Source organism: Mesoplodon densirostris, chromosome 9, assembly GCF_025265405.1.
Source record: "Mesoplodon densirostris isolate mMesDen1 chromosome 9, mMesDen1 primary haplotype, whole genome shotgun sequence".
Taxonomy (NCBI): Eukaryota; Metazoa; Chordata; class Mammalia; order Artiodactyla; family Ziphiidae; genus Mesoplodon; species Mesoplodon densirostris.
In genome coordinates this window covers 90445572-90470578 of record NC_082669.1, presented here as the reverse complement: position 1 = coordinate 90470578, position 25007 = coordinate 90445572, and the positions used below count along the sequence as shown (strand labels likewise).

The following is a 25007-nucleotide window of genomic DNA, read 5'->3' as shown; positions in this document are numbered from 1 at the left end:
TGCTCCTTGCACTGTCAGTCTTTGTCCCCACTCCTGCCCCCCCGCCCCACTGCCCAGACTGCATCTTGGAGAAGCAAGTGTTTATGGATGGCGAGAGCTTCTCCCACCCCCGAGACCCCTGTCAGGAATGCCAGTGCCGGGAAGGCCATGCCCACTGCCAACCTCGGGCCTGCCCCAGGGCCTCCTGTGCCCACCCGCTGCCTGGTCCCTGTTGCCAGAACAACTGCAATGGTGAGGTGGACGGGATGGGGGGTGGTCCCTCGGGATGGCTTGGCCCCATCTATAGGCCTTTAGGGCTGGGAGGGCAGCATGCCCTGGGGGAAGGGGGGCCTCTCCCAGGCCCATAGCTTCCCCCTCCCCCAGGCTGTGCCTTTGCTGGGAAAGAGTACCCCAACGGAGCAGACTTCCCCCACTCCTCCGACCCCTGCCGCCTGTGTCGCTGTCTGGTGAGTCTGCCACCTGGATGGGAAGGAAGAGTGGGTGGGGTGGGGGGGGCACTTGGGGAGACCAGGAGAGATCCGCCAAGGTGAGGGTGAGAAGGGGCGGGGTCTCCTCCACCTTCTACCACTGACTTGGCCTGGCCTCGTCCATCCGCAGAGCGGCCACGTGCAGTGCCCGGCCCGCCGCTGCCCGCCCTTGCCCTGTCCAGAGCCTCTCCTGTTGCCAGGAGAGTGCTGCCCGCAGTGCCCGGGTAGGAGCCGCACCCCTCGCCGCTTCTCCGGAGGGACCCCCTCAGCCTCCCTCCCCACGCCCCCCACCCACCCACAGCCCCGCCTCGCTGACGGTTGCTCTCTGGCTGCAGTACCCGCCTCTGGCTGCCCTCGGCCCGGGGGCGGGGTCCCCGTCCGCCACCAGGAGCACTTCTCTCAGCCCGACGACCCCTGCCGCCGCTGCCTCTGCCTCGACGACGGCTCCGTGTCCTGCCAGCGGCTGCCCTGCCCACCGGCGCCCTGCGCCCACCCGCGACAGGGGCCCTGCTGCCCCTCGTGTGACGGTAACGCCCCGGCTGCACCTGCCCGCACTCCTTCCAGCTCCACCCCGGAGCCTCACCTGCTCGGTCCCCCTCTTACTCGGAGTCCCTCTTTACCTCCAGGCGGGGCGCCTCCCCTTCTCCCCCTTCCTCCTGGCCCGCCCCTTGGGGGCGGGGTTCTCACCAAGAAAGTGCCGGAACGGTGCCCACCCAGCCCTCAGGGTCCGGGAGGTAGTGCGCCTGGTGCGCCGCCTCCACGGCCCCCCAGCCCCTCGCCTGCCCCCCAGGCTGCCTGTACCAGGGGAAGGAGTTCACCAGCGGCGAACGCTTCCCTTCGCCCACTGCCCGGTGCCACGACTGCCTCTGCTGGGAGGGCAGCGTCAGCTGCGAGCCCAGGGCCTGTGCCCCAGCACAGTGCCCCTTCCCTGCCAGGGGGGACTGCTGCCCTACCTGTGATGGTGAGGGGACGGGAACTGTACGCGTGGGGGCACAGGAGGGCGGGGTCAAAGTCATCTTTACTGCCCTAGAGTGGGTCAAAAATATTTATTATCATAAGACAAAAGCCCTGGACCAAATTCTGTGTGGGTTTTCCCTATAGATTGGACAGGGAGGTTTTTTTTGTTTGTTTGTAATATTTATTTATTTATTGGCTGCGTTGGGTCTTAGTTGCGGCGCATTGTGGCGCACCGGCTCAGTAGTTGCAGGCGCGAGGGCTTAGTTGCCCCACAGCATGTGGGATCTTAGTTCCCCGACCAGAGATCCAACTGGCGTCCCCTGCATTGCAAGATCGATTCTTGACCACTGGACCACAGGGAAGGCCCTGGACAGAGAGCTTCTTTACAGGCTGAAGGGGAGAAAGTTTGCCCTTTGGCCAATCCAACTGCCACCTCCCAGACCCCTTTACCCACCGGCCAAGACTGAGCCCTCTTCCCTCCCCACCAGGTCTTTGAGGCCTTGGGCTCAGGCCAGACCCAAGCTCAGAGCTGGATGACTGTCTCCTCTCCCTGATTTCTGCCCCTCTGCCCGCCCTCCCTGTCCTCTCTCCAAGGCTGTGAGTACCTACGGGAGTCCTACCTGAGCAACCAGGAGTTTCCGGATCCCCGAGAGCCCTGCAATCTGTGTACCTGTCTCGGAGGCTTCGTGACCTGCAGCCGCCGGCCTTGTGAGCCTCTGGGCTGCAGCCACCCGCTCACCCCGTCTGGGCACTGCTGCCCGACCTGCCAGGGTAGACCTGCCCTCCCACTGCCCCTCTCGACTCCCGGCCTCCCTTCGGCTGCGAGTCCCCTGGTCTGGTCACTGTCACCCCTCCCCCGAGACAGCCACGCAGCAAGCCCACAGCCTGGGTTTTCCTGGGGTTCCTCGCCCCATACTCGTGCCCTCCTCTCCGTCCCTGCTATCACCTCACACCAACTGTGAGGGGCACCACATAACCAGCCCTGTGCTGCCAGACATTCCTGCTCTTCAGCTGTCTCCCTGCCTTCCTAAAATATCACATCACCAGACTCAAAGCCATTCAGTGGCTTCCACTGCCCTTGAGTCACCCAACCACATTTGGGCAACTTCCTTCCCCCGTGGCTTCTAAAGAAGCCACCCTCCTGAGCCCAGCCCACCTCTCGCCTTCATTTCCAGTGTGCCCGTCCCTCTCATCTTCCTCTCACAAGGGCCCGTGCTCTGTGATCCCACCCTCAGTCCCCGCTCCGTGCTTCACGCGTGCAAGTCTCACCACCGTGGTCTGGCTGAAGTCTTTCCTCCCGCCCCTCACCTTCCCAGCCACTCATCTCTCTTTCTGACTCTTAGCTAAGCTTTGGTAGAGGACCCCAGGCCCGGCTGTGTGTGTGTCTGTGTGTGTGTCTGTGTGTGTGTGTGTGTGTGTGTCTGTGTCTGTGTTGGTGTGTGTGCGTGTGTCAGCAGAGGGATCCACTGATTGCGGCTCTGCCTTGTATTCCCCCCTCTGCCAGGATGCCTCTATCATGGGGTCACCGCTGCCCCCGGAGAGACCCTTCCTGACCCACTCGACTCCACCTGCTCCATCTGCACCTGCCAGGTGAGGCGGTCCTTTAGGGGCTTGGAGCCCTTCATCCCTTGATCCTCCTCTCTGGCCAGAAAGAGGTCATCTCCTCCTCCCAGGGTACACACTGCCTGTGACATCCATCAGGACAGGATTGGGCTCAGGCCTCCTGGGCTGAGGGAGGGGGTCTGGGCCTGGCAGGTCAGTAGGGGCACACCCCCATGAAGCCACGTGTGGCCTGGTTTGAGGGTGTGATGACATGGGAAGTGGCAGCGTGACCTCTCTCCCCCAGGAAGGCTCCATGCGCTGCCAGAAGAAGCCGTGTGCTCCAGCTCTGTGCCCCCATCCCTCCCCAGGGCCTTGCTTCTGCCCTGTTTGCCACAGTGAGCACACATGCCCCGCCACCCCCCACGCCTCCCCCTCCCGCTCTGCCAGGCCTGACGCTGGGCTGGTAGCACAACCCCCACCCAGGACACATGTCACCCACAGGCTGCCTCTCTCAGGGCCGGGAGCACCAGGACGGGGAGGAGTTTGAGGGGCCCACAGGCAGCTGTGAGCGATGTCGCTGTCAGGTGTGGTAGGGAGGTGGCAGAGGGGACAGGGGCGGGGTCAGCTGGCCTGGGGAGCAAGTCACTGACCATGTATCTCCTGCAGGCTGGCCAGGTCAGCTGTGAGCGGCTGCAGTGCCCACCTCTGCCCTGCCCACTCCAGGTCACAAAGCCGGGGAGCTGCTGCCCTCGCTGCAGAGGTATGCCTGGCCAGTGGGGCTGCTGCCTTGTTTCCGCCTCTGGGTCCTGTGTCCCTCCATCGGCCCCACCTCCCTCCCCTCAGCTCTCCTCCAGACTTCCCACCTCCCTGTCCACCCGTCTGTCCCTCCCACACCTCAGCCCTTGAGCTCTCACCACATTCACCTTCAGCTCTTCCTACCTATCCCTGCCCCTGGCCTATCCAGACCGTCTCCCCTTCTAGGTGCTTATTAGAATCTCCTAGAAGCTGCCCATTCCTAACCATGCCCCATTCATAATGATAATAATGATAATTAACATTTATTGAGCATATACCGTGTGCCAGATAATTAACATTTATTGAGCATATACCATGTGCTAAGCGCTTTGCACATACCTCATTTGATGTACACAACGATCTCATCAAGTAGGTAGTAGTATTAACTTTTCCCATTTTACAGATGAGAAAACTGAGGTAACATAACTTACCTGTGGTCACTTAGCCAGTAGATGGCAAAGTCAAGATTTGCATCTAGGCCATCTGGTTCTAGAGTAGGGGACTTTTTTTAGCCTGTGTGGGCCCTCGCCCCATACACTGCCCAGCATGGTATAGGAACTGTCAGTGTCTCCTTGCCCTGAGATGAAATCCCCATTTAACAGATGGGGAGACTGAGACTTGTAGAGATTGAGTTACCTTGGGCACATGGTTACTGATGGAGCCTCTCTTTCATCCCACGTGCATTTATTACACACTTGCTGCAGGCCAGGTACTGTTGCTGGCGCTGGGCTATAACAGACAGTGCCTGCTGCCTGGCACTGGGTCTAGCAAGCAAGCAGACAAGGAATAGGATTAGAATCCAGGTGTTCTGACCCTGACCCAGTGTCTTTCCCCTCCATCACAGGCAGGAGTTCTGTCCCAGGCCACCTTTCCACTATATCCCTGCAGAAACCCCTCCTGGCACCCACATACCCTACTGAGCACCCAGGGTGAGAGGGGTGGGTCAGGGGCAGACATGCAGAACCCAGACTGAGAGCTCATCCCTGCCCACCTCGGACACAGGTTGCCTGGTTCATGGGGAGGAACACCCTGAAGGCAGTAGCTGGGAGCCCCCCGACAGCCCCTGTTCCTCCTGCGTGTGTCATGAGGGTGTCATCACCTGTGCCCACGTCCAGTGTGTCACCTCCTGTGCCCAGCCTCACCTGGGGCCCCGTGACTGCTGCCCTCGATGCTCTGGTACTGGGAGCCTGGGGTGGGGGGCATGGGCAGGGAGGCAGTGCCCCATCAGCATCTCCCTGCCATTGCCCTGGGCTGGGCAGCAGAGATGCGTCGTTCCAGAAGTGGCCCCCATTCTTATGCACACCCCAATCTCTGAGGCTGGGGGGCCTGGCATTGCTGCCAGCCTGAAAGCTCCCTGATTCTGTTCTGCTCTTAACCCCCCACCCGACCCCTGCCAAGCCTGTGAGCATGAGGGTCGGAAGTATGAGCCTGGGGAGAGCTTCCAGCCTGGCGCAGACCCCTGTGAAGTGTGCACCTGTGAGGTAGGGGAGCGCAACACCGAGGGGCAGCCTGGACCCTGCGGGGAGCAGGCATTGTGGGGTCTGAGTCAGGAGTGTGTCCCTGTGGCCAGGGAGTGAGGCAGGGGCTTGGGGTGAAGAGCCGCCAGGGCCAGCAAGTCTGGGGGGGCAGGCAGTGGGCTGGCCCTCCTGGCTGGAGTGTAGGGTGGTGTGGGGAGAAGGTTGCGGGGAGATGCCTGGGACGTGGTTGGGGGCCATATTGGGGAACTTCTATTTGAAAGGTAAGGGTGAGCCAATGAAAGGGTTTTGAGCAGGCGAATGACATCATAGATCAGGAGATTAGGCGTGGGATTGGGGAGGCGGATGGCATGGGAGTGCAGAAGGGTCAAGAGCCACATGAAGGTTCAGGCCCCAGTGCCTGCAGGCACTGTCCTCTCTGGGGACTGGGGCATGGGGTGAGGAGATGCTCAGTCTCTCTGCACACTGTCGTCTGACCTGCCCAAGGCAGATGGAGGAGCCTGGCGTCCAGAGGAAGGAGGGTGGCTCTCGGCTTCCATGGCCTGGGACCCACCCCCTGCTCGCTCGCTCAGCTGCAGCCCGAGGGAACTCCCAGCCTTCGCTGTCACCGGGGGCAGTGTCCCAGCCTGGTGGGCTGTCCCGCCAGCCAGCTCCTGCCCCCTGGGCCCCAGCAGTGCTGCCCCACCTGTGCCCGTGAGTCCCCGGACTGGGGGGTAAAGAGGGCAGGGCTGCCACCCCCAGGGTGACACTGGAAGGGCCTGCCAGCTCTCCTCCACAGTCCCAGCCCCAGCCCTTTCCTGAGTCCAGTGGATTGTTCTGGAAACCTGTACCCTGGAGGGTGAGACCTGTAATACCCTAAGGGGAAACGGGAAGCTAGCAGGACCCCTTGACTCTGAAGCCTGGTGCCTCTTGTCCAGCAGGTGGCGCTACAGGGCTGCAGCTGTGCTGGCTGCTGGCTTCTTGAGGGCAGGGATATTAGGACCAGAGGGGCAGTGAGTCGCCCAGCTACAGAGGTGGGGAGAGGTGTTCTTGTCAACACTTGCTCGGATGTGCTGCTGCAGGGAAAGAGGAAAAGCACAATATTTACTAAACACCTACTACATGCCACGCACTGTACTTGGTGCTTTTAATAAACAGCATCACATTTAATTCTCACAGTTACCCAGTGAGGAGGTGTTATTACTCCTTTTGTTAACAGATGAAGAAATTGAGGTTCAGAGAAGTTGATTAATTTGCCCAAAATGGCACAGGCACTGAGCGCTGGAGCCAGGATTGGAACCTGGGGTGACTGGCTTATTGTGCTTCCTTTCGGACGATAAGTGGGAGGGTGAGCAGGGCAGGCAGCCCAGTGGTCCTTCGTGACCTCAGGCTGAGGAAGCCACACTTTGTCCGTTTTCAGGCCCTCCATGCTAGCAGCCTAGCAAAGTTCTTTTTCAAAAGTCCAAACTTCTCTTTGCTGGAACAAAAGGAAAAGGGATCTGTCATTCCTGGAATCAAGGTGTTAGGGCCATAAGTATGCCCTGGGCCCAAAAAGCCCGGACACGCAGTAAGGGGATAAGGGGTCAGTTAGGCTTTGTCCCCCACCCCCATCCCGGCAGCATCTCCCATACTGCGTGCTTGTCTTCACAGAGCCGCTGAGTCCCTGCACGGAGCACCTGCGGGGGTCTAAGCTGGCCCCACCAGACCCCTGCTACACCTGCCAGTGCCAGGTGAGCCCTCCTGCCTTGGGGACTCCTCAAGCCCCCTCTTCCTCCTCCTCTGTGGGCTGTGGCTGCGATTCCTCTCCTGCAGCAGCTCTGGGCTTCCTACTCACCCCCGACATTTGCCCACGTGTCCTGAATGTCACATTCTGCCTAGATCCTGCCCCCTCCCCGCTGTTCTCTACCTGTAGTGTTCCTGTGCCCTTCCACAGGACCTGACTTGGCTCTGCACTCACCGGGCCTGTCCTGAGCCCAGCTGTCCCCTGTTGGAGCGCCATACCCCCCCTGGGAGCTGCTGCCCCGTGTGCCAGGGTTCATGCCCAATTTTGTTCTGCATCCTCATTGCCAGAGCCAGGAGGGAGACAGGAGGGGTGGCGTCCATGGGCCAAGTGGGCAACCTGGGGTGTGCACTCAGAATGCAGGCTTTGTTCTTTTGTAGAAAGGGAGGGCTGTTCGTTGGGGAGGAGGAGGGACCCATGAGGTAGAGGGAGGCAGGGGATGAAGCCTGGATTCTCAAGGCCTGGCCTGAGGCTTGGCTCAAGGACCCGAGGCCCACTAGCAGGGCATCGCACTGCTGAGCTGGCAGCCGGCCCAGAGGAAAGTTCCAGCTTCTGGGACTCTGGACATCCTGAGCTGTGGTGCCGGGTCTGCCATCTAGTAGGCCCCATGGTGCTGGTTGAAGAAATCAACACCATCAGGGTGCTAATTGGATGGGGTGGGCACCACCTTGCCCTGGCCTTCAGGGTGAGCTCATGCAGGCGGAATGACAGTGCTCTCCCTTCCCCATTTCTTCCTCCTCAGAATGTGTGGTGGAAGCTGAGGGCCGGAGAGTGGTAGATGGAGAGAGCTGGCAGGACCCCAGTGACGCCTGTATCACTTGCACCTGCCGTGTGAGCTGGGGGTGGGAGGGTGAGGGTGGGGGACCTGAGACATGGATAAAGGGAGGAGCCTCTGGTCACTGGACCAGAGAATATGGGGTCTTCGAGGTAATCAGAAAAAGGCACCCCCTCTGGGCATCCCTGTGTGAGGGCAAGTAGCTGAAGGTGCATTTCATCCCCTACTTGAACATGAAGTGGCTGTTCTTGTGGGGCAGGGGCAGAGAGAGAGGGGGCTCCCGCCCCAGTCCCTGATCCAGAAGGTCTCCAAGAGTGTGAGGCCAGGGACTCCAGACCCTGCCGGAAGTCCCTAGAGCAATGGCATCTGTCCTCAGCGGGGCCGCGTGGAGTGCCGCCTGGAAGAGTGCCAGGCCCTCTCCTGCCCCCACGGCTGGGCGAAGGTGCGGGAGGCTGGCAGGTGCTGTGAGAGATGCCAAGGTGCGGGCCAGGGAGATGGGGGGGGGGTCGGGGAGGGGGGAGGCGGGAGCGAGACCCAGTGTGAGGGATGGGCAGCGGACCCTCGCCCTTACTGTCCCCTCAGCCCCCGCCCAGTCGTGCGTGCACCAGGGCCGGCAGGTGGCCTCCGGGGAGCGCTGGGCCGTGGACGCCTGCACCAGCTGCTCCTGCGTAGCCGGCGCCGTGAGCTGCCAGAGCCAGCGCTGCCCGCCGCTCTCCTGCGGGCCCGTGAGTGCCGCTGTCTGAGGCGGTGGGATGGGTGGCCACTTGGCACCACCCCCCTGGGTGCCCCGGGGAAGGAAGAGGCTGGGCTTGCCCGGGTCGTGCAGTTCCCGAAGCAGCCACGAGGTGGCGCTCTGACCCCGCCAGCAGTAAGCCCACGAGCCCTGGAGCCTCCCTGGCAATCCTCCGTGCCCCGGGAGGCGCTGCGTGGGGCACGGCAGGGAGCGCAGCGTGTCTGACGGTGTCTGGGGCGGAGGCCAGGACGAGGCCCCCGCCCTGAGTCCCGGCAGCTGCTGCCCCCGCTGCCTGACCCGGCCCGCTTCCTGCATGGCCTTCGGAGACCCTCATTACCGCACCTTCGACGGCCGCCTGCTGCACTTCCAGGGCAGCTGCAGCTACGTGCTGGCCAAGGACTGCCGTGGAGGCGACTTTAGGTGCGCAACTCCCTCTGCCTTCTCCCTGACCCTTTACACCCGTCCCTGCTGACCACTGCATCTGGGCCTCCCACGCCGCAGCGTGCACGTGACCAACGATGACCGGGGCCGGAGCGGCGTGTCCTGGACCCACGAGGTGGCCGTGCTGCTGGGAGACGTGGCCGTGCGGCTGCTGCAGGGCGGGGCGGTCACGGTGAGTAGAGCCAAGGACCCGGGGAAGGTCGGTCCCGCGCTTTCCTCTCCGCTGTCCCGACGTCCCTCCTCCTCCCGCCTCCCTTCTCCTCCAGGTGGACGGACGCCCCGTCGCCTTGCCCTTCTTGCAGGAGCCTCTGCTGTATGTGGAGCTGCGGGGACGCACGGTGATACTACACGCCCAGCCGGGGCTCCAGGTGCGGCTGGGGCGAGTGGGGTGCAGGGGAGCCTCGGGCCTGTTCAGGTGTCTGTATCTGTAGAGGGAGTGGGGATACCAGCTACCTCCCAGGCCAAATGAGGCCACAGAGGTTAGAGAGTTCTGCTGGATTCTGAAGGGAGAAGAGGAATCAGGGTTAGAGACCTCCACGTGTGATGAAAGGAGTTCTGAGCCTGGTTTGCAATCTTGGCTCAGCCACCCACACACTGGGGCTCTTAAGCCACTACCTTAAGCTGATCCTCTCTGGGCCTCAGCTTTCCCATCAGTCAAGTGGGGGAAGGGTTGGGAGGGTGGGCAATGTCAACTGCCGTCTCCTGGGTGGTTTCAGAGATTTCTTCCAGTTCCCATGTCAAAGAGTAGTTCACTCCCTGGTTTCCAGCAACAAGCACATTTGTAAGTTCATAAAATAAGGCTTGTCTGCTCTTATGATACAGACTCTAATTATGCTTTGTCCTCGGTAAGGCCTGAACGCCCATGAGAGAATGACTCTCTGGAAGTGGGTTACATTTCATGGGGGCGCCGAGTCCATGGAGGTTGAGGGGAGAAGGTGCCCTTTTGAGGGAGCTGTGGGTGGCTCTTCATGTCTTCTGTGTTTGCCCAGGGCTGACAGGGCAGGTGCCTACTTGTATCCTCCCTTCCAGGAGGCACCTCCACCCGTCCATTCTCCTCCCCTACAGCAGGGGGCGTGGTGACGCCACCAGGATGGGCACTGGGCTTCCTGGGGCCCCTGCCTTTCCCTACTCTCCAGTCCCAGCCTCTCTGCACAGGTGCTGTGGGATGGGCAGTCCCAGGTGGAGGTGAGAGTGCCTGGCTCCTACCGGGGCCAGATTTGTGGGCTCTGTGGCAACTTCAATGGCTTTGCCCAGGATGATCTGCGGGGCCCTGAGGGGCTGCTCCTGTCCACTGAGGCTGCGTTTGGGAATAGCTGGCAGGTGAGTGGCACAGGAGCTGGGGGGCAGGGGGAAGGCACAGTTGAGCATGAATCCCAGAGCAGCCCTCCGGTATGGAAAGGGAAGTTTGCACACAAGGTGGGCTTTGGGACTTTCAAGGAGGTTTGGGGACTTCTTGCCTGCTGTGGTGCTGGGGGAGGCAGGATGGCCTGTTGAAAGCGGTCTCATCTGAATCCCCAAGCCCTGCTTTGCCGCTCACGGATTGTGTGACCTTGGACAAGTCACTTACCTGCTCTGGGCCTTGGCTTGTCCATCTGTAAAATGGGAACAAAGGAAAAGTAGCTGATGCTTCCTTTGCTGTTCTTATAGGGAGGTTTATGAGGCTAAAACAAAATATTTGGTGGAAAGTGCTTTGAAGAACATAGCACACAAAGGTTGGTTGCCAGTGGATGCTGCCATATGGAGCCGCTTTCCCCACCTAGGTCCCAGAAGGGCCAGGACCTGGTCGGCCCTGTTCCAAGGGCCGTGAGGTGGATCCATGCCGGGCAGCAGGGTACCGTGCCAGGCGTGAGGCCAACGCCCGGTGCGGGGTGCTGAAGTCCTCCCCGTTCAGTCGCTGCCATGCTGTGGTGCCACCAGAGCCCTTCTTTGCCGCCTGCGTGTATGACCTCTGTGCTTGTGGTCCTGGCTCCTTGGCTGACACCTGCCTCTGTGACGCCCTGGAAGCCTATGCCAGCCACTGTCGCCAAGCAGGGGTGACTCCTGCCTGGCGGGGCCCCACGCTCTGCGGTGAGGGGGCAATGCCCAGTGCGAGTTGGGGGAGGGGTGACACGGAGGGCTCAGGTCTGGACAGCGTAGGTACAGGGAGGGTCACAGCGGGTGGACCTGGTGACTGGACAGTGACTGTGCTTTCCACTCCACCTGCAGTGGTGGGCTGCCTCCTGGACCGTGGCTTCGTGTTTGATGAGTGTGGCCCACCCTGTCCCCGCACCTGCTTCAACCAGCATGTCCCCCTGGGGGAGCTGGCGGCCCACTGCGTAAGGCCCTGTGTTCCTGCCTGCCGGTGCCCCGCAGGCCTGGTGGAGCACGAGGCCCACTGTATCTCACCCGAGGCCTGCCCCCGAGTCCTACTCACTGGGGACCAGCCACCCAGCACTCTGCCCAACCCCAGCCGGAAGCCCCAGGGGCCACCCTGAGCCAGGACGACACCGACCAGGATTCATCAGGCTAGAAGTCTCCCCCCGGAGAGAAGCTCCCCCACTGCCCAGGCATCGGGAGCCTGGGTCTGGGCCCCGCCAAGAGCCCAGCCGTGTGGAGTCAGAAGCAGTAAAGTCGGGGACTCGCCCTAAGGCTTCTCTGTGTGTATGTGTGCTGCCTCTGGGGGCTGCGCTGGTGGTGTGGGCTCTTCGGAACATGGGGTCCAGAGGTCAGTGTCCCCAGAGTCAGGGTGGTAGCAGCTGTGGGGTGGACCTTGCCCACTCTCTGCGCCTGCACCTCTGGGCTGCCCCTACCTGCCACACCCTGGTGCTGCCTGGGAAACCCTGAGATGGGCAGAAGGAGAACCCAGGTGTCCGGGTCACAGCCCTGTGTTTACAGGTAGCAGGCACGGCCTGTGGCCCCCGTGTGCGGCCCTCTATGGGGCCCTCTGTGGATCCATGCGGAATCCTGCAGGGACTGAGGAGCACTGGGAAGGGGCTCAGTGCCCACATGGCATCCCCCTTTCCTCGGGGATATTGAGTGCTCAGGCACCTCCTGGGCCACCCTAAGAGCTGGTGACACAGGGACCCCACGCCTGGGTGGGGAACAGGAGAGACAATAAGTCTGTGATGACATACAGACACATGTGATGAAATACACACACACACACCCCCCTCAAAAACCCAGATAAACACATGCATGTATCCCGCGTGTGTTCACAGCTACACCCACCCCTGACGGACATGTGGGCAGGGGACACACATGTGACTTTCGAAGACATCCTTATAGGGGAAGGAACATGGGTTTTGAAAGAGGGAAAAGAAAAATCTCTTTCTTTGACAAGAAAAGTCTCTTTTCAAAGAGAACTGTATTTTGAGTTCTCTCTGCCACCTACCAGCTATGTGACCTTGGTTGTTTTAGGGACCTTAGCTAAAGATTGGGGTTGGGGGGACCCTAGTATTCCAACAGGGAGTGAAGGGAAGGCGTTGGGCTGAACCAAACCCCCCCACCCCTGCCTGCTTGCTCAGCCTTTTTCTGCTGGGGCCCCTTTCATGGAGCGGTTACAAAGCGGCAGGCAGGCCAGGCTGCTCATGACGGCAGGGGATGCGAAGATTACAGACCATCACATATGCCTGTTCCCTCCCCTTGTCATTTCTTCTACAAACTGTGTCCTGATCTGCTGTATCTCGTGTGTTGCGGAGAATAAACAGAGTGACCCATGGACAGCCTGGAGCAAGCACTAGGGAAGCGCATTACTACTCACGCTCGGGACCACATTTTCCCAGAGCCTGTTTCTCGTGTTGTCTGTCCCCAGATGAGGGAGACAGTGCCATGTGTTAGGTAGGACAACTTACTCTCTGGGGCCCGGTTTTCTTTTCTGTGAAATGGGGCTGAAAACGATACCACCTACTTCATAGCGTTGCTTCAAGGAAGGATTACATGTACGTAGCATTTTGTGTCCAGGCATACAGTTAGTTGTTGGAAGCTGCTGCCTGTATTGGGCATATATCACATACCATATAATGCAGTTGCAAGCTTCATATATACAGTTGACATTTGAACAACACGGGTTTGAACTGCACGGGCCCACTTATACTCAGATGTTTTTCAATGGTAAATACTACAGCACTACACCACCCTAGGTAGGTTGAATCCTCGGATATGGAGGGCAGACTATAAGTTATATGTGGATTTTTGACTGCAAGGAGGGTTGGGCCCCTAACCCCCGTGTAGCTTAAGGGCTAACCATATGTATAAAATAGATGCTCATTTGGGACTGCAAACACACGCACACACGTCGTTCTCTATCAGGGCCACAGTCCTCACCCCACACTGCCACCCACGTGGCCGAGAACCCTGCATCAGAGTCAGGTTTCTATGAGACTTGGCTGAGGCCCAGGCCCTGGCTCAGATGTCGGAGCCCCGCGTTACTGAGCTCAGGAGCCTTTGTCTCCTCCTTGCGCCTGTCCCCAGCTCCTCCTCCTCCTCCTCTCTCCAGGAGCAGCTGGGGGAGGGGAGGGGGGTGGACGTCCTCCCTGGCCCCCTGCGCCATGGAGCAGGCAGCCACACCTGGGGGCCTAGGGCTCCCCTGTAGCCCCAAGCAGGCCTTGGCTCTGTACCAGCACCTCTTCCGGTGCCCTGCAGGCCTGGGCCAGCTCTGGGCTGCCCTGCAGCAGGTGAGGGTGGCAGGGCACTGTCTACGAGGGGGCAGGCTCTCCGTGGGGTCTGACTCTACCTTGCCTCCCCAGGTGGGAGACGGCCGGACCTGTCCCTCAGGCCTTGAACTGCCCACCGTGCTGCTGCAGATGGAACGGAGCCGGCGGGCCCAGGAGCAGGTAGGCGGCCGTCGGCCAGGGAGGGTGGCAGAGGGCAGGGTGCGTGCCCGCTCACATCCTGTCACCCCACCTTCCTGCAGCTCATGTGGGATTTGGAGCTGCTGACCGGGGCGGGGCTGGGCCTCTCCTGGCCCCCCTGGGCCCAGTTCTGTGGTCTGAGAGACCAGGCCCAGTGTGCATGGAGCCAGTGCAGCAAGCCCCGTGGTAGGACGGGTGGGGGCTCTGAGCGGCGGACGAGTGGGGTGAGCTGGGGTGTGGCTGAGGGCGGGGGCGTCAGTGAAACACTGGGGGCACTTGTAGTGGTTGAGAAGTAGAAGGAATGTGGGCTCTGGAGACAGATGAATCTGGGTTCAAATCTCTGCTCTGACGCTCCCTGCGGACTGTAAGCCTGTTTCCTCAGCTACAAAATGGGGAAGATAACAGCACTTTTTCAGAGCGCTGCTGGGAGGATTGTGTAAAGGATTTAGCACCATGCCTGGCACACAGGACCATTCTGGCTTGCTACCATTTCACAGTGAACTATCTTGGTCAAATCAACAGCGTGGTGACATCTAGAAGCCTTTAGACATGGCTGCAGCAAGGGAGGAAAGCAGGCCTGGTGGGGCCCAGAGGGCAGAGGCACTGATGCCCAGGGTGCCCCAGAGATGAGACCCTGAGCAGCCCCAGCCCCAGGCCCCTCCTTCCGGGGCTGGTGGCTGGTCCCACCTTTCTAGGAAGGAGGGTGCTGTGGTGACTGGGACCTAGGATGTGCCTCGAGTCCTGGCTCAGCCACCAACTGCCTGAGGCCCTTTGGGCAGGTTAGTAGCTTGTAGCAGGAGGGGGTGTTAGTCATGACCACTAAGGAAGTGTCCAGCCAACACTTTTAGCCAAGACTGTAGTCTCATCTGAAGGCTTCACTGGGCAGGAGGGATCCATTTCCAAGCTTGGAGGGGAAGGGGGGGTGGTCACACAAAGGCACAGATGCCAGGAGGAGCGATCACTGGGGACTGTTTTAGAGGCTGCCTGCCACATTGGGGGATGATGCCCTGTAGACTAGGGTACCCCCCCAATCCTTCCAGAATTCCAGGCTGTGCCCATCGCCCCAGGCTGAGGACTCCCTGAGCCAGGACTATCAGCTTCTGGAGGGGTGAGTCTCCCAGGGAATTCCATCCACTCCGTGTTGCCACACAAAGTGACCAAACACTGAACCCTTTGCCCCGTCTCCCTCCACAGGCCTGCCCAGCGACCCCTCCTTGTGCCCCCAGATCCTCCTGGGGTTCTCACTCAGTTGTACCCATATGGTTGCCCCACAGCCTCTGGACAAGGTAACCTTGAGTTCCAGCCCCTGGAATCCAGTGGTGGGTGCAGGTGTGGGGAAGGCCTCCATGGACTGAGTTTCGGTCTTGGGGTGGGAAGGCTCCGGCAGCCTGCCGTGGGTGCAGAGTCTGGCAAACAGGCTGCCCCCAGCCGATCGGAGCCCAGATGCAAGAGGTGCACCTGAGGCAGCCTTTGCATTCCTGCAGGGGGCTGGCAAAGGACCCATCGTCAGCCCTGGATCTGAGTGAAGCCAGGTTCGATGCAGACCCAAGGTGGGAGAGCCCTGGCATGCCTGCAGAAGGGCCCACATCTGGTACGTTGACAGCAGGGGTTTGCAGCCAGGAGAACAGGAGCTGCTGGGCTGGAGTGGCCAGCCTAGGTTGGGAGGAGCGGGGAAGCCCTCACCCCAAGTCCCAGGATTCCAGTCCATCCTCACCTATTCTTTGCCTCATACCTTTTTGTGGGCTGCCAGGGGCACCCAGGAACAGCAAGTAGGTTTTCTTTTGTATGCCAATTCCACCTGATTGGTGCCAGCTGTCTCAGGCACTGTGTCCAGGAGGATTCTGAAGCTAAGCTGGGGCTCAGAGGAGAAAGTGCTGGGAATGACTGTCTGTCCTCCCTGTCCTCCAGCGAGGAGGGAATGGAATGGCAGCTCCAAGCTGCCTAGCTGCCACCCTCATGCCAGGCACTGGGGAGATACAGGGCACAAAAGAGACTTGGCCAGTCAGTTGTCCTCATCCCTGAGGAGATCACAGCCTAGTGAGAGGGTGTGACAATAAACAGGCAATTAGAATTCAGTGGGTTGGATGCTGTGAGCCCTGGGCCTGTTAATTTAATTTAAATGAAACAGGCTGTCAAATGATTTGTTAAATAATAAGCCTAGCAAAGTCATAAGCTTTTTTTTTTTTTGTAATTTATTTATTTATTTTGGGCTGCGTTGGGTCTTCGACACTGCACGCGGGCTCTCTCTAGTTGAGACGGACGAGCAGGGGCCGCTCTTCGTTGCAGTGCGCGGGCCTCTCACCGCAGTGGCCTCTCCCGTTTCAGGGCACGGGCTCTAGGTGCATAGGCCTCAGCAGTTGTGGCTCGCGGGCTCTAGAGTGCAGGCCCAGTAGTTGTGGTGCACGGGCCCAGCCGCTCCGCGGCATGTGGGATATTCCCGGACCAGGGCTCGAACCCGTGTCCCCTGCACTGGCAGGCAGACTCCCAACCACTGCACCACCAGGGAAGCCCGTCATAAGCTTTTAATTGTGACATCATGCATGGGAGAGAGGAGGAAAGTGCCGATGATTATTCTCTGATTGACAGAAAAATTTTTACAAGTATATTGTCTCTTGAAATACATTGATGGGAGACATCTATTACAACATTATAACCAGTGAAATAAATGATCTAGTAAGACAACAGATCAGAAGTACAGAGGGACAGGGTTGGAGGTTATTTTCACAGTTCATGGCAATAATTTCTGAGGGCTTGGGAGTCTTATCAGACCTCTTTGTTCAGAACTCTTCAAAAGACAGATTTGTTTTCACAGAGAACATTCCCATTTGGTTACTGTTATGAATATTCACACATCCATATTGCATAAAGATGGTATTTCTTGCGAGAGTTCTCAATTTAAGACCTTACGAGATCAGGTTCTTCTAAGTAGTTTCATGGATGCAAAACGATGCTCCTTCCTCCACAGCTGCAAAGGAGCGGCAACATTTCATCTCTTTTTTTAGATTCCTTTCGTTAATTATGAAGACTTGCAGTTTTTAGGCTAGCCTCTGGCCTAAAATTCCACTTCTTGAATTTCATTTGGTTTTGCTGTCGGAAACCAAGAAAGAGCTAAAGAGGATTATCCTAATAATAGGAAAGTCAGGTGCATATTGTGGGGCTGGACAGGCACACAAGGACAAAGGGCGGGTGTCCTTATGAGGGACTGAGGAGCCTGGAAACCAGTCCCTTCCTGCTCCTGGGCCTCCCCTGGCAGTTTTGAGGAAGAGGGTGTGCAGGTTCCCCGGAGGTGGTCCTTGGCTGGGAGGATGAGGAAGATGGGGTTGGCTGCTGGCAGGCAAGCCTGAGAAGCAGGCACATAGCAGGCTGTGTAAATAAAGGTGGAATGAACTGCGACGGCCTTGAAGTTCCAACACCAGCCCTCAGGGTACCCCACCACCACATCCCCTCACGCGCTGGGGACTCCCTAGGCTTCTTGGTTCCAGTTCTGTGGGATGTGTGTGAGGGCCTGGGACATGAGCAGAGGGCTCTCAACATCTGTCTCTCTCCCTCAGGTTGCTCACAAGAGCTGAACCTCACCACCAGCAGTAGCTTTGGAGAAGCCGGAAGCTCAGAGTTCAAGGTGAAAGGGTCGAAGCGTCCTGGGCAAGACCCCTCTCAGATTGGGGATAGCAGAGGTGGGGTCTGCCTGGGAGGAGACTGCAGGGGTGAGAAGCCCACAGCCAGGTGGAAGAAGGGGCCATCACTGAAGCACCTTTTACACTACATAACATGGGTTTTACGAATGTAGGAATCGGGCAAGGGCCCTAATGGAAGTGAGGCCCACTGGGGCAGCCACTGGGGTCTCCAGACTCCCCTGGGGGAAGTGGCTCTGGCATGAGGATTCCCTCACAAACCTGGGAAAGGTGCTCTTCCCTCCTAGGAGCTGGCCCAGAGGGAAGACAGGGAGCTAGCAGGGCCCATGCCCCAGAGGCCCCATCAACCACCGTCCAGAAGCCTACAGGAGAAGCTGGCTCAGGGAGCCCCAGGGCCCTCAGGCCTCCTCTCCCAGAGCCTGCCAGAACCCCAGGATCCCCTGGAGGGGCTGGGCTGGATCCTGGGCCAGGAGAGAGCAGAACTAAAGAAACTACTAAGCATTGAGATTCCTCAGAGTCAGAGAGAGGGGGCCCCTCAGGATCAGAGAGGGAAGGCCTTCCAGGGGGAGGACAAAGAAGTTCCTCCAAGTAAGAGAGAGAAGACAAACGAGGGTCAGAGTGGGGAGGCCCCTCAGGCTCTGAGGGAAGAGGTCTGGGAAGGTCAAAGGTGGGAGGCCTCCCAGGGTGAGAACAAAGAGGCTCCTCGAAGTCAAAGCGGAAGGCGCCTTAAGTGCCGGAGAAAGGAGGCCCTCCCGGAGCGGAATGAAGATTCTCCTCAGGGCCCGGAAGTGAAGACGCTTCAGTCTTCCGAGGGCAGAGGCCGTATCTCACAAGCCTGGGAGGTGGCTCCGGGAGAGGCACCTACACCGCCCCGGGAGGAAGGCGGCTCCCTGGGAATTCCGGGGGGCTTCTGCAGGCCCCTGGGAGAACAGATGCTGCAGCCTGGGGGAAGGGAGGGCCCGGACCCGCGGGGAAGGACCACCCAGCTGAGGCAGGTTAAGAACGGTGGCCCGAGAGGAGAGAGCGCAGCGGCCGTGAGAGAGCAGGGGCCCGCCCGGGAAGGGGCGCCGGCTCCCCTTACGCCCCCGGGGCCTCCGGCCCGGCCGCCGCTCCCACGCCCAGGAGCGGTGTTGCTGGCGGCCCTACGCACTGGTGGTTCCGAGCAGCGGGAGCGCTCCGCAGCTCTCCCAGGGCACCCGGGCCTGCTGAGCGATCCGCACTCACTTCGGGGCCCGGGAGGAAGCCCTGGCCCCGCGGAGCAGGAGCTGGGCGGCTCCATGGGGCTCCCGGGCGCCCTCGGGGGGCGGAGGGGAGGTGCCGAGGCCCCCAGAGCCTCGAAGACCGCGTGGCCCGAGTCCCCGAGCAGGGACAGGCGGTCGGCGGGCGTGAGCGCGGCGCAGCAGGAGACGGCTCTGCAGCGGCTGCTGAAGCTGCACAGTGAGGCCAGGCGTCGGCGGCAACAGGACCGCGAGCAGCAGCGGCTCCGGGTGCGCTGCCGGGCCGGGAGGGCGGGGCACCGGGGGGCGGCCGATCGGCTGCTGACAGAAGCCTCCTCCAGGTCTTGGGACGCCTCCGCATCGCCAGGAACCGCCACTGCCGCGTGCACCCCTTGAGATCCCCACCGAGCCCGGCTCAGCTCCCACCACAGGCAAGACCCCTAGGAGAAGGCGGTGGGGCCGCCAAAACCCTGCCTGGGCGGGGGGCTGGGCGGGGCGCGACCTGGGTCCCTTTGACTTGCTCGCACCGCGCACTTGCGATGACACCTGCGGAGCGGGAAGGGCCGGCCTGCCCGGGTGCTGCCCTCTGCTGGCCGCGTCGAGCCCCGGGGCTGGGAGGCGCGGGCGCTCAGCGCTCGGCCCCGCCCCAGGAGGACGCAGCCGGGCAGCGGCGCGCACTGCGGGAGCAGCCGAAGCAGATGCAACGGGAGAGGACCGGGCGGCTGCCGAAGCAGATGCAACGGGAGAGGACCGGGCGGCTGCGAGCTCTCGGGGCCAGGTGAGGGGGCGGGCGGGGAGGCTTGTGGGGTGGTGGCGGTCCCTTTTCCCTGGCATCTGGGATGAAAGGCCACTCTTTCCGCAGGGACACCCAGAACTTCCAGCAGCTACTGTGGCCCCCTGGCTCTGAGGAGCCTGCACCTGGAGAGCATCGCTCACTCTTCCTAGCCCCCTCTGGTCACTGCTGAATCCTCAAAGGGACGACTAAAGAGACGGGGATTTAAGGAAAAAGCAAGAGGGCAACCTGTAGGTCAGAGGTAGTTTCAGAAAGGCCCAGAACGCAGCCTCGGGGCCTGGGAGAGCCAGACACAGACACACATGGCACTTTCGGCCCACCAGGTGTGTTATTTCTTCTTCCCTCCCCTAAGCCCACTGCCTGGCCCAGGGTCAGAGGGCCAGGTCCTGGGGGTCAAGCAGTGCGAAGGCCCCATTCTTGCGGAAGAAAGATTCAATGCGGCACATCTTGCAGGAGACCAGTTCTTGCTTCACTGGGGGGCCTGGGAAAAGATGTCAGAGGCCAAGAATGGATTCCTGGGAAAGGAACTCGCAGAGCCCGGGAGCCCTGCCTGCATAACCCTAGGAATCTGCCTGTGTTGTATCCACTTTGTAAGTGTGAAAAAATAAAAAGAAGTGCTTCTGAGGAGTGGGGGCTATGGGGAAACAGGGAGCTGGCTGGCTGCCCGGATCAGCAGTGATGGCCAAATGCCAGTCAGCTGTGTGCCAGCATTTCCCCCAGCCTCAGAATCCTCCATGGAGGCGGGTGGTGGGACTCCCAGCCGTGCTTGTTACAGACAGAGCTAGACTTCTCTGGGGCAGACAAGGCTTCTTTCTACCTCCTGCTCTCATTTGGAAATTGCTCCCTTTCCTCCCCATTTAGGGCCCTGGGGAAAGTACGGGGATTTTTTTTAGGCAAAATTTCAACTGTGTTTATCACCAACCATCCACCTTTTCTGTGCAGGAGCTGGAGAAAACATGTGACTGAGTAGTCTCACTTGAAATGCATGACCACAGACAGCAAAGGGACATGTCTCATCACCCAGCAAACCCACAACACCCCCTGGCATATTCTTTTCCCCACACCTTGACTCTTCATCTCCAACTGCACCATTGCCTTCGCTCCTCTCCTGCCCAGCTGATGACCATGACTCAATCCAGATGGACAGCCTTCTGGCCAATACCATCTCCCTACCGCTCGCTGTGTCCTCTGCCGTCTCCAGTTTGATCCAGCCTCTGGAGCTCCCTGGGTAAGCCCACCCAGTCTCGGGGCTTTAAAGAGTACCTATATTCTGATGACCCCCAAAACTGCATCTTCAGCTCTGACCTCCCTCCATAGGGCGACTCCCATACACAGCTGACTCGCCGACACCTCCAGCGCAAAACACCCAACACTGACCTGTCTTCACACAGCCCCAGCCCTGCCCCCGCCCCAGTCTCCCCTGCTGTAGCTGCTTCAGCCAAACACCTGGGCATGGCCATTGCATTCTTCTTCCTTGTCTTTTTCAAACCAGTAAGTTCTCTTTGATTCTTACTCCAAAACATATCTGGAATCTATTTCAGCTCTACCGCTAATCACCCTAGCCCAAGCCATCATCATCTCTTGCCAGGATAGCTCAGCCATCTGCCAGAGCCTACTCTTGTCCCTAAAAAGGCCATTACCTACAGAATATTCAGGGTGATTTTTTTTTTAAAGTGTATCAGTATCATTTACCTGCTTAAAACTCTCCATGGCTTCCCCTCAAATTTAGAGTAAAACCCAAACTCCTCCTCCTTGTCATTTAGCTCACTCAGCCTTTAGGTCCCCAGAGAGGCCTTTCCTGACGGTCCAGTCTAAAGCCGCACACGCCCCCTGTCCCCCTCCCCCACCAGGCCTAGCTTCATCATGGAACCTGGCCCTCTCTTGCTCTTATGGCCTGGACCCTCCACTAGAATGGACGTCCCCAGAAGGAGTGTCCACGTGCCTTGTGTGTCTAGTGCCGAGAGCGCTGCCTGGCTTGTGGCAGGTGCTCTGTGTTTGTGAGGCGAATAATTTCCGGGAGGTTAGGGCTCACCCAGCTGCCAGCCATATGTGAAGTTGGTGGTGACGGGGAAGAGGTAGCGCCTCTCTGGCATGTCCAGTTTTCGGGTGTTGAGGTAGCGGTAGCGGCCCTGAAAGTCGTGGGAGATGCCTTCATACAGCAGGGCCCGGGTGGCAGGCAGGACTGGGTACATTTCTGACTGAATAGGAGCCTCCAGGGCAGGGCTGGGGGCCTTGGAAGGAACTGCTTTGGGGGCGGGCGGGGGTGAGAGTGGGGCTTTAGAGGGCAGGGTGGGCAGCTTGAGGGGTACGTGGGCTGCAGTCTTCTTAGCCTTCTGCTTGGCCTTCACCATCGACCCATACTTGTGGTGCCATTCACAGCGCAATATCTTCTCCCTCAGATACTCCTCCTTCCAGAAGTTCTGCTGCACTGTGTCCATGTTAAGTTGCCGAGACATGGTGGCAAAGGAAGGAGCAGGACCAGGGTGACTGCAGCTGAGGGGTGAGCGCAGCAAGCAGAGCCCTTCTGACAGCAGGTGGCTGCCCAGCAGCCAGTGGTCGCTAGGCAACCGAGCCTCACCTCACACAGGGCCATGCCCTCAGCATGCCTCACATGCCTTGCTTGCTGAGGCAGCCTCAGGCCGGGGCCCACTGGCTAAGAGCCTTGATCCCCAAACCTCTTGCTTGACCCAGGCTAGTATCACAGGCTTCCAGGTTTCCTGTGATTTCTGCTTCCTTCCCTTGAGGTCTGGTCCCCTCCCAGCCAATACAGACTCAAGCTGGGGTGCCAGGGGACTGGACGCGAGCCTCCTTCCCTTCCTCCCCGCCAGAGCTGGCTACCTTTAATTCAGAGGACCAATCTGGCACAATCTTCCTGGTCCAACTCCTCTATGCCTGGATCTTTGGCAAAACCTTTTCCAGCCCTGCCAGTCGAATCCACCCCCCCACCGCCTCCCCACAACAGCCTCATCCCACACGTGTCCTTTCTAGCACCCAGCCTCAGATCAGAGAGAAGCAAGAACTACTTTAATTTAACATCAACAAGGACACTGTATAACAGCACAGGGAAGAGGTAATGGAGAGAAGACACTCAGACTTCCTATACCCTAACCAGCCTTGATTTGAATGGCAGAGCCCCAGCAAACTGGAAGCATCTCACCTAGCCTCTCAGTGGAGTGGGAAGGGGCAGGGAATTGGAACTCAGAGGATCGAATCTTAGAGGAGGGCTGATGGCAAGCCTGGGGAGAGGCCACATGGCTGAGGGGAGTCCCCTAGCGCAGGTCTTCGGCCGTGAACATGCCCCTGGCCCTGCGCAGGATGGAGTCCTTGGCAGCATCATAGGGGTGCTCCTTGGATGGGATCTCCAGCACGGCCGGAATGGAGCGCTGGTGGGCATCGAGCGCGTGCCGCACCATCTCTGCGATGTACTGGTTGATGAGGATGATGCCGATGTCGTCCCGGCTTAGAAACTGCCTGTAGGGAGAGATGAGAAGGGAGTCCAAGGCAGCGCACTCTGAGTTGGTGGGCTGGGCTGCAGAGGGGAACGAGCTCGATCCAGAGAGTGCAATGGACAAGGATGCTACACTAAACTCTCTTCATTCTATTTAGAATCAATTTCAGTCCAAAGCTAAGGGCCATGGCTTCTACCTCCCCTGCCTGGAAGGCTCCCAACTGAACTGCTAATGAAGATGAGGGTGCATGCTGGTGTATTCCTTACACTGCCTTCGGGTAAAAAAGGGAGAGGATAAGAATATATACATTTGTCCCTTTGTATCTGCATAAAGAAAAAGAAAGATAAGGAAAAAACTAAGTGGTTACAGGGTGGAGGAAGGAGGTAATGAAGTAGAAGAGGTCGGGGTGGGAGTGTGACTTCTCAGTGCATGTACCTTTTAAATATTAATTTGTAAACCACATGAACACATTAACCTTTCAAAAGAAAACAGATTAAATTTTTTAAGGTTGAGGGGGCACTGTACAGACTACTCAAGGTCTATGCTGATGAGGGCAGGGGGTGGGTCAGAGGGGAAGTTTGGCCTGAGCCAAGAACACAACACAGGAAGAGGAAAATTGGTAACGAAGGAATCACACAGAGAAAACCCCACACTGGACTCTTACTTTCTTGTGATCAACCACCCGTTCATTAATTTATTTACTCGTTAAAAACTGAGCAGCTTACTCTGTGCCAGACACTAGGGCAGGTTAGACCTCATGATTTCTGAGATACCTTTTGGTTAGAAAGTTGGAAAATTCTTGAAGTAAAATTTGTCCTTCTCTCATGAAAACTTGGGTCACTTTACCAGACTGCTTAGAGAGCGGCAGAGATCAGCCTCCCGGGTCAGGGCCTATCACACCCCAGGCAGCAGGAACCAGTCTCAGCCGGTAGCTCAGGGCTGGGCTGTTTAGGGGGAAACAAGCGAGAGTGGTTTGTTCCTGGGACTTGGCACAGGGGCCCTAGAGAAGGGGTGTGGGGAAGAATAGAGGGCTGGCACCCTCAACTCTAGTCACCAGGACACCTCCTGGATTAAGGGACATGCCTGCACCCACATTTTGAAACTATTGCTCTTAACCCAGAACAGGAAGTGAAGATTTGAAGTGCATGGTCTCAGCAGAAGGTAGGACAGTCCTGATAGTGTCCGCTGTGCTCAGGACAACAGGAAATTCCGAAGCCAACTGAGGAGAGCTACACAGAGTGTAGCCCTGGCTTAAGAAAGGCAGAAAGGGTGGGACTGGGCTCAAATCCCTGCTCGCTCTCGTCTGAATCACAGTGTGCCTTAACCTCTCTGAACTTAATCTTCTCACCAGTAAGTGGGAATAACCCCTACCTCACAAGACGATTGTGAGCCTCCGAGGGAGATGAAAATACAGGAAAGCCCGAGCCCCCTGCCCAGTGTGTTCACTGAGTGTGTGGTTCCTTTCGGTGTCAACTCGCAAGAGAGTCGAGTGCTTGCAATGCCCGGAGCCTGCTCTGCGGGTGAAATGGGGGAGCCCCTGCAGGGGAGCTGAGACTAGCCCCCTCCGGGCCTGGACCCTCCGAACGCTCAGCTCTGGCGGGCCCGGTTGGGCCAAGGGGCGGCGCCCGCCCGTCACGAGCTCTGTTCCCCTTCTTTCCTGACACACGGTCATGTGACGGGGGAGTTTGTGGACCCGACATAGCCCCGGTCCCACCGAGGCCCAAAAGGGAACTTGGGACGCAGAGGCCCCCTCTCCGGAAGGGGAGGTGGACCGACTTCCTCGACCCTCGAGGACGGGGTCTGACACTTCGGCCAAGGTCTGGAAGCCCAGGGCCGCCCCCGCCTTCTCCCCGCGCTCCCACCAGGCAGCTGAAGGTCCCGTTCAGGCCTCGCGGGTTACCGTACCGGAAAGTGTCTTCGATCTCATTGATGGTAGTATCTTTCTCCACCACCAGGAAATTAGGGTGGCGGTTCTTGTTAAGCTCCCCTATGCCGCCCAGCAGGAAGCCAGTCACCGTGTCCTCGTCTCCGATCACCGCAATTAGCTTCCCCCTCCCCGCCATCCTCACAGTCCGGCAACGATCAGCCGCAACCTCCGGGTGTCACCAAAGCCCCGCCTCGGCAGTGCACCTCCTTTTCGGCC

General features: G+C 59.1%; 4 protein-coding genes across 9 annotated transcripts in view; 2 read left to right on the top strand and 2 right to left on the bottom strand.

Moving 5' to 3' along the window:
• Positions 1 to 13661, top strand: part of KCP (kielin cysteine rich BMP regulator) — a 27275-nt gene extending 13614 nt beyond the window's left edge. Inside the window, 24 exon segments of the mRNA XM_060108725.1 lie at positions 58 to 231; positions 364 to 446; positions 598 to 691; positions 803 to 994; positions 1258 to 1428; positions 2019 to 2195; positions 2929 to 3014; positions 3271 to 3361; positions 3468 to 3550; positions 3633 to 3726; positions 4764 to 4937; positions 5160 to 5242; positions 5809 to 5929; positions 6866 to 6945; positions 7149 to 7248; positions 7738 to 7826; positions 8147 to 8249; positions 8353 to 8495; positions 8751 to 8923; positions 9005 to 9116; positions 9211 to 9312; positions 10100 to 10264; positions 10705 to 11011; positions 11150 to 13661. Coding sequence (XP_059964708.1) covers positions 58 to 231; positions 364 to 446; positions 598 to 691; positions 803 to 994; positions 1258 to 1428; positions 2019 to 2195; positions 2929 to 3014; positions 3271 to 3361; positions 3468 to 3550; positions 3633 to 3726; positions 4764 to 4937; positions 5160 to 5242; positions 5809 to 5929; positions 6866 to 6945; positions 7149 to 7248; positions 7738 to 7826; positions 8147 to 8249; positions 8353 to 8495; positions 8751 to 8923; positions 9005 to 9116; positions 9211 to 9312; positions 10100 to 10264; positions 10705 to 11011; positions 11150 to 11418 — 3266 coding nt within the window. The 3' untranslated portion in view covers positions 11419 to 13661.
• Positions 12680 to 23370, top strand: LOC132496363 (collagen alpha-3(V) chain-like). Of its 6 annotated transcripts, none has more exons than XR_009533399.1 (14): positions 12680 to 12760; positions 13669 to 13755; positions 14814 to 14881; positions 14968 to 15059; positions 15258 to 15364; positions 17325 to 17392; positions 17693 to 18892; positions 18964 to 19053; positions 19273 to 19400; positions 19485 to 19738; positions 19869 to 20005; positions 20358 to 20643; positions 20733 to 20906; positions 21815 to 23370. XR_009533399.1 is itself a non-coding variant. In XM_060108726.1 (10 exons), the coding sequence occupies exons 5-10, from the start codon at positions 15340 to 15342 to the stop codon at positions 19585 to 19587; spliced, it is 1614 nt and encodes a 537-aa protein (XP_059964709.1). In that variant the 5' UTR covers positions 12680 to 12760; positions 13669 to 13755; positions 14814 to 14881; positions 14968 to 15059; positions 15258 to 15339; the 3' UTR covers positions 19588 to 20024. The 6 variants fall into 6 exon arrangements, 1 of the variants encoding a protein (XP_059964709.1); XR_009533400.1 differs by having other exon boundaries at positions 19485 to 20005; positions 21815 to 21915; positions 23022 to 23370; XR_009533398.1 differs by having other exon boundaries at positions 19485 to 20005.
• SPMIP1 (sperm microtubule inner protein 1) lies at positions 19787 to 21970 on the bottom strand. Its single transcript, XM_060108727.1, has 2 exons — positions 21448 to 21970; positions 19787 to 19896 (listed from the first exon to the last, which is right to left on the bottom strand). The coding sequence occupies exons 1-2, from the start codon at positions 21869 to 21871 to the stop codon at positions 19787 to 19789; spliced, it is 534 nt and encodes a 177-aa protein (XP_059964710.1). The 5' UTR covers positions 21872 to 21970.
• On the bottom strand, positions 22418 to 25007 carry ATP6V1F (ATPase H+ transporting V1 subunit F). Its single transcript, XM_060108728.1, has 2 exons — positions 24770 to 25007; positions 22418 to 22886 (listed from the first exon to the last, which is right to left on the bottom strand). Exons 1-2 carry the CDS (start codon positions 24925 to 24927, stop codon positions 22685 to 22687), a joined length of 360 nt encoding a protein of 119 aa, XP_059964711.1. The 5' UTR covers positions 24928 to 25007; the 3' UTR covers positions 22418 to 22684.

Excerpts from the sequence above, each read along its gene's own strand:
- LOC132496363 (XM_060108726.1), top strand. The coding sequence starts at position 15,340 with ATGCCTGCAGAAGGGCCCACATCTG. Across the intron at positions 15,365-17,324 it reads TGCAGAAGGGCCCACATCTG|GTTGCTCACAAGAGCTGAAC; the intron begins GTACGTTGACAG and ends TCTCTCCCTCAG. Across the intron at positions 19,401-19,484 it reads CTGCGAGCTCTCGGGGCCAG|GGACACCCAGAACTTCCAGC; the intron begins GTGAGGGGGCGG and ends CTCTTTCCGCAG.
- SPMIP1 (XM_060108727.1), bottom strand. The coding sequence starts at position 21,871 with ATGTCTCGGCAACTTAACATGGACACAGTGCAGCAGAACTTCTGGAAG. Across the intron at positions 19,897-21,447 it reads CACATATGGCTGGCAGCTGG|GCCCCCCAGTGAAGCAAGAA; the intron begins GTGAGCCCTAAC and ends ATCTTTTCCCAG.
- ATP6V1F (XM_060108728.1), bottom strand. The coding sequence starts at position 24,927 with ATGGCGGGGAGGGGGAAGCTAATTGCGGTGATCGGAGACGAGGACACG. Across the intron at positions 22,887-24,769 it reads GAGATCGAAGACACTTTCCG|GCAGTTTCTAAGCCGGGACG; the intron begins GTACGGTAACCC and ends CTCTCCCTACAG.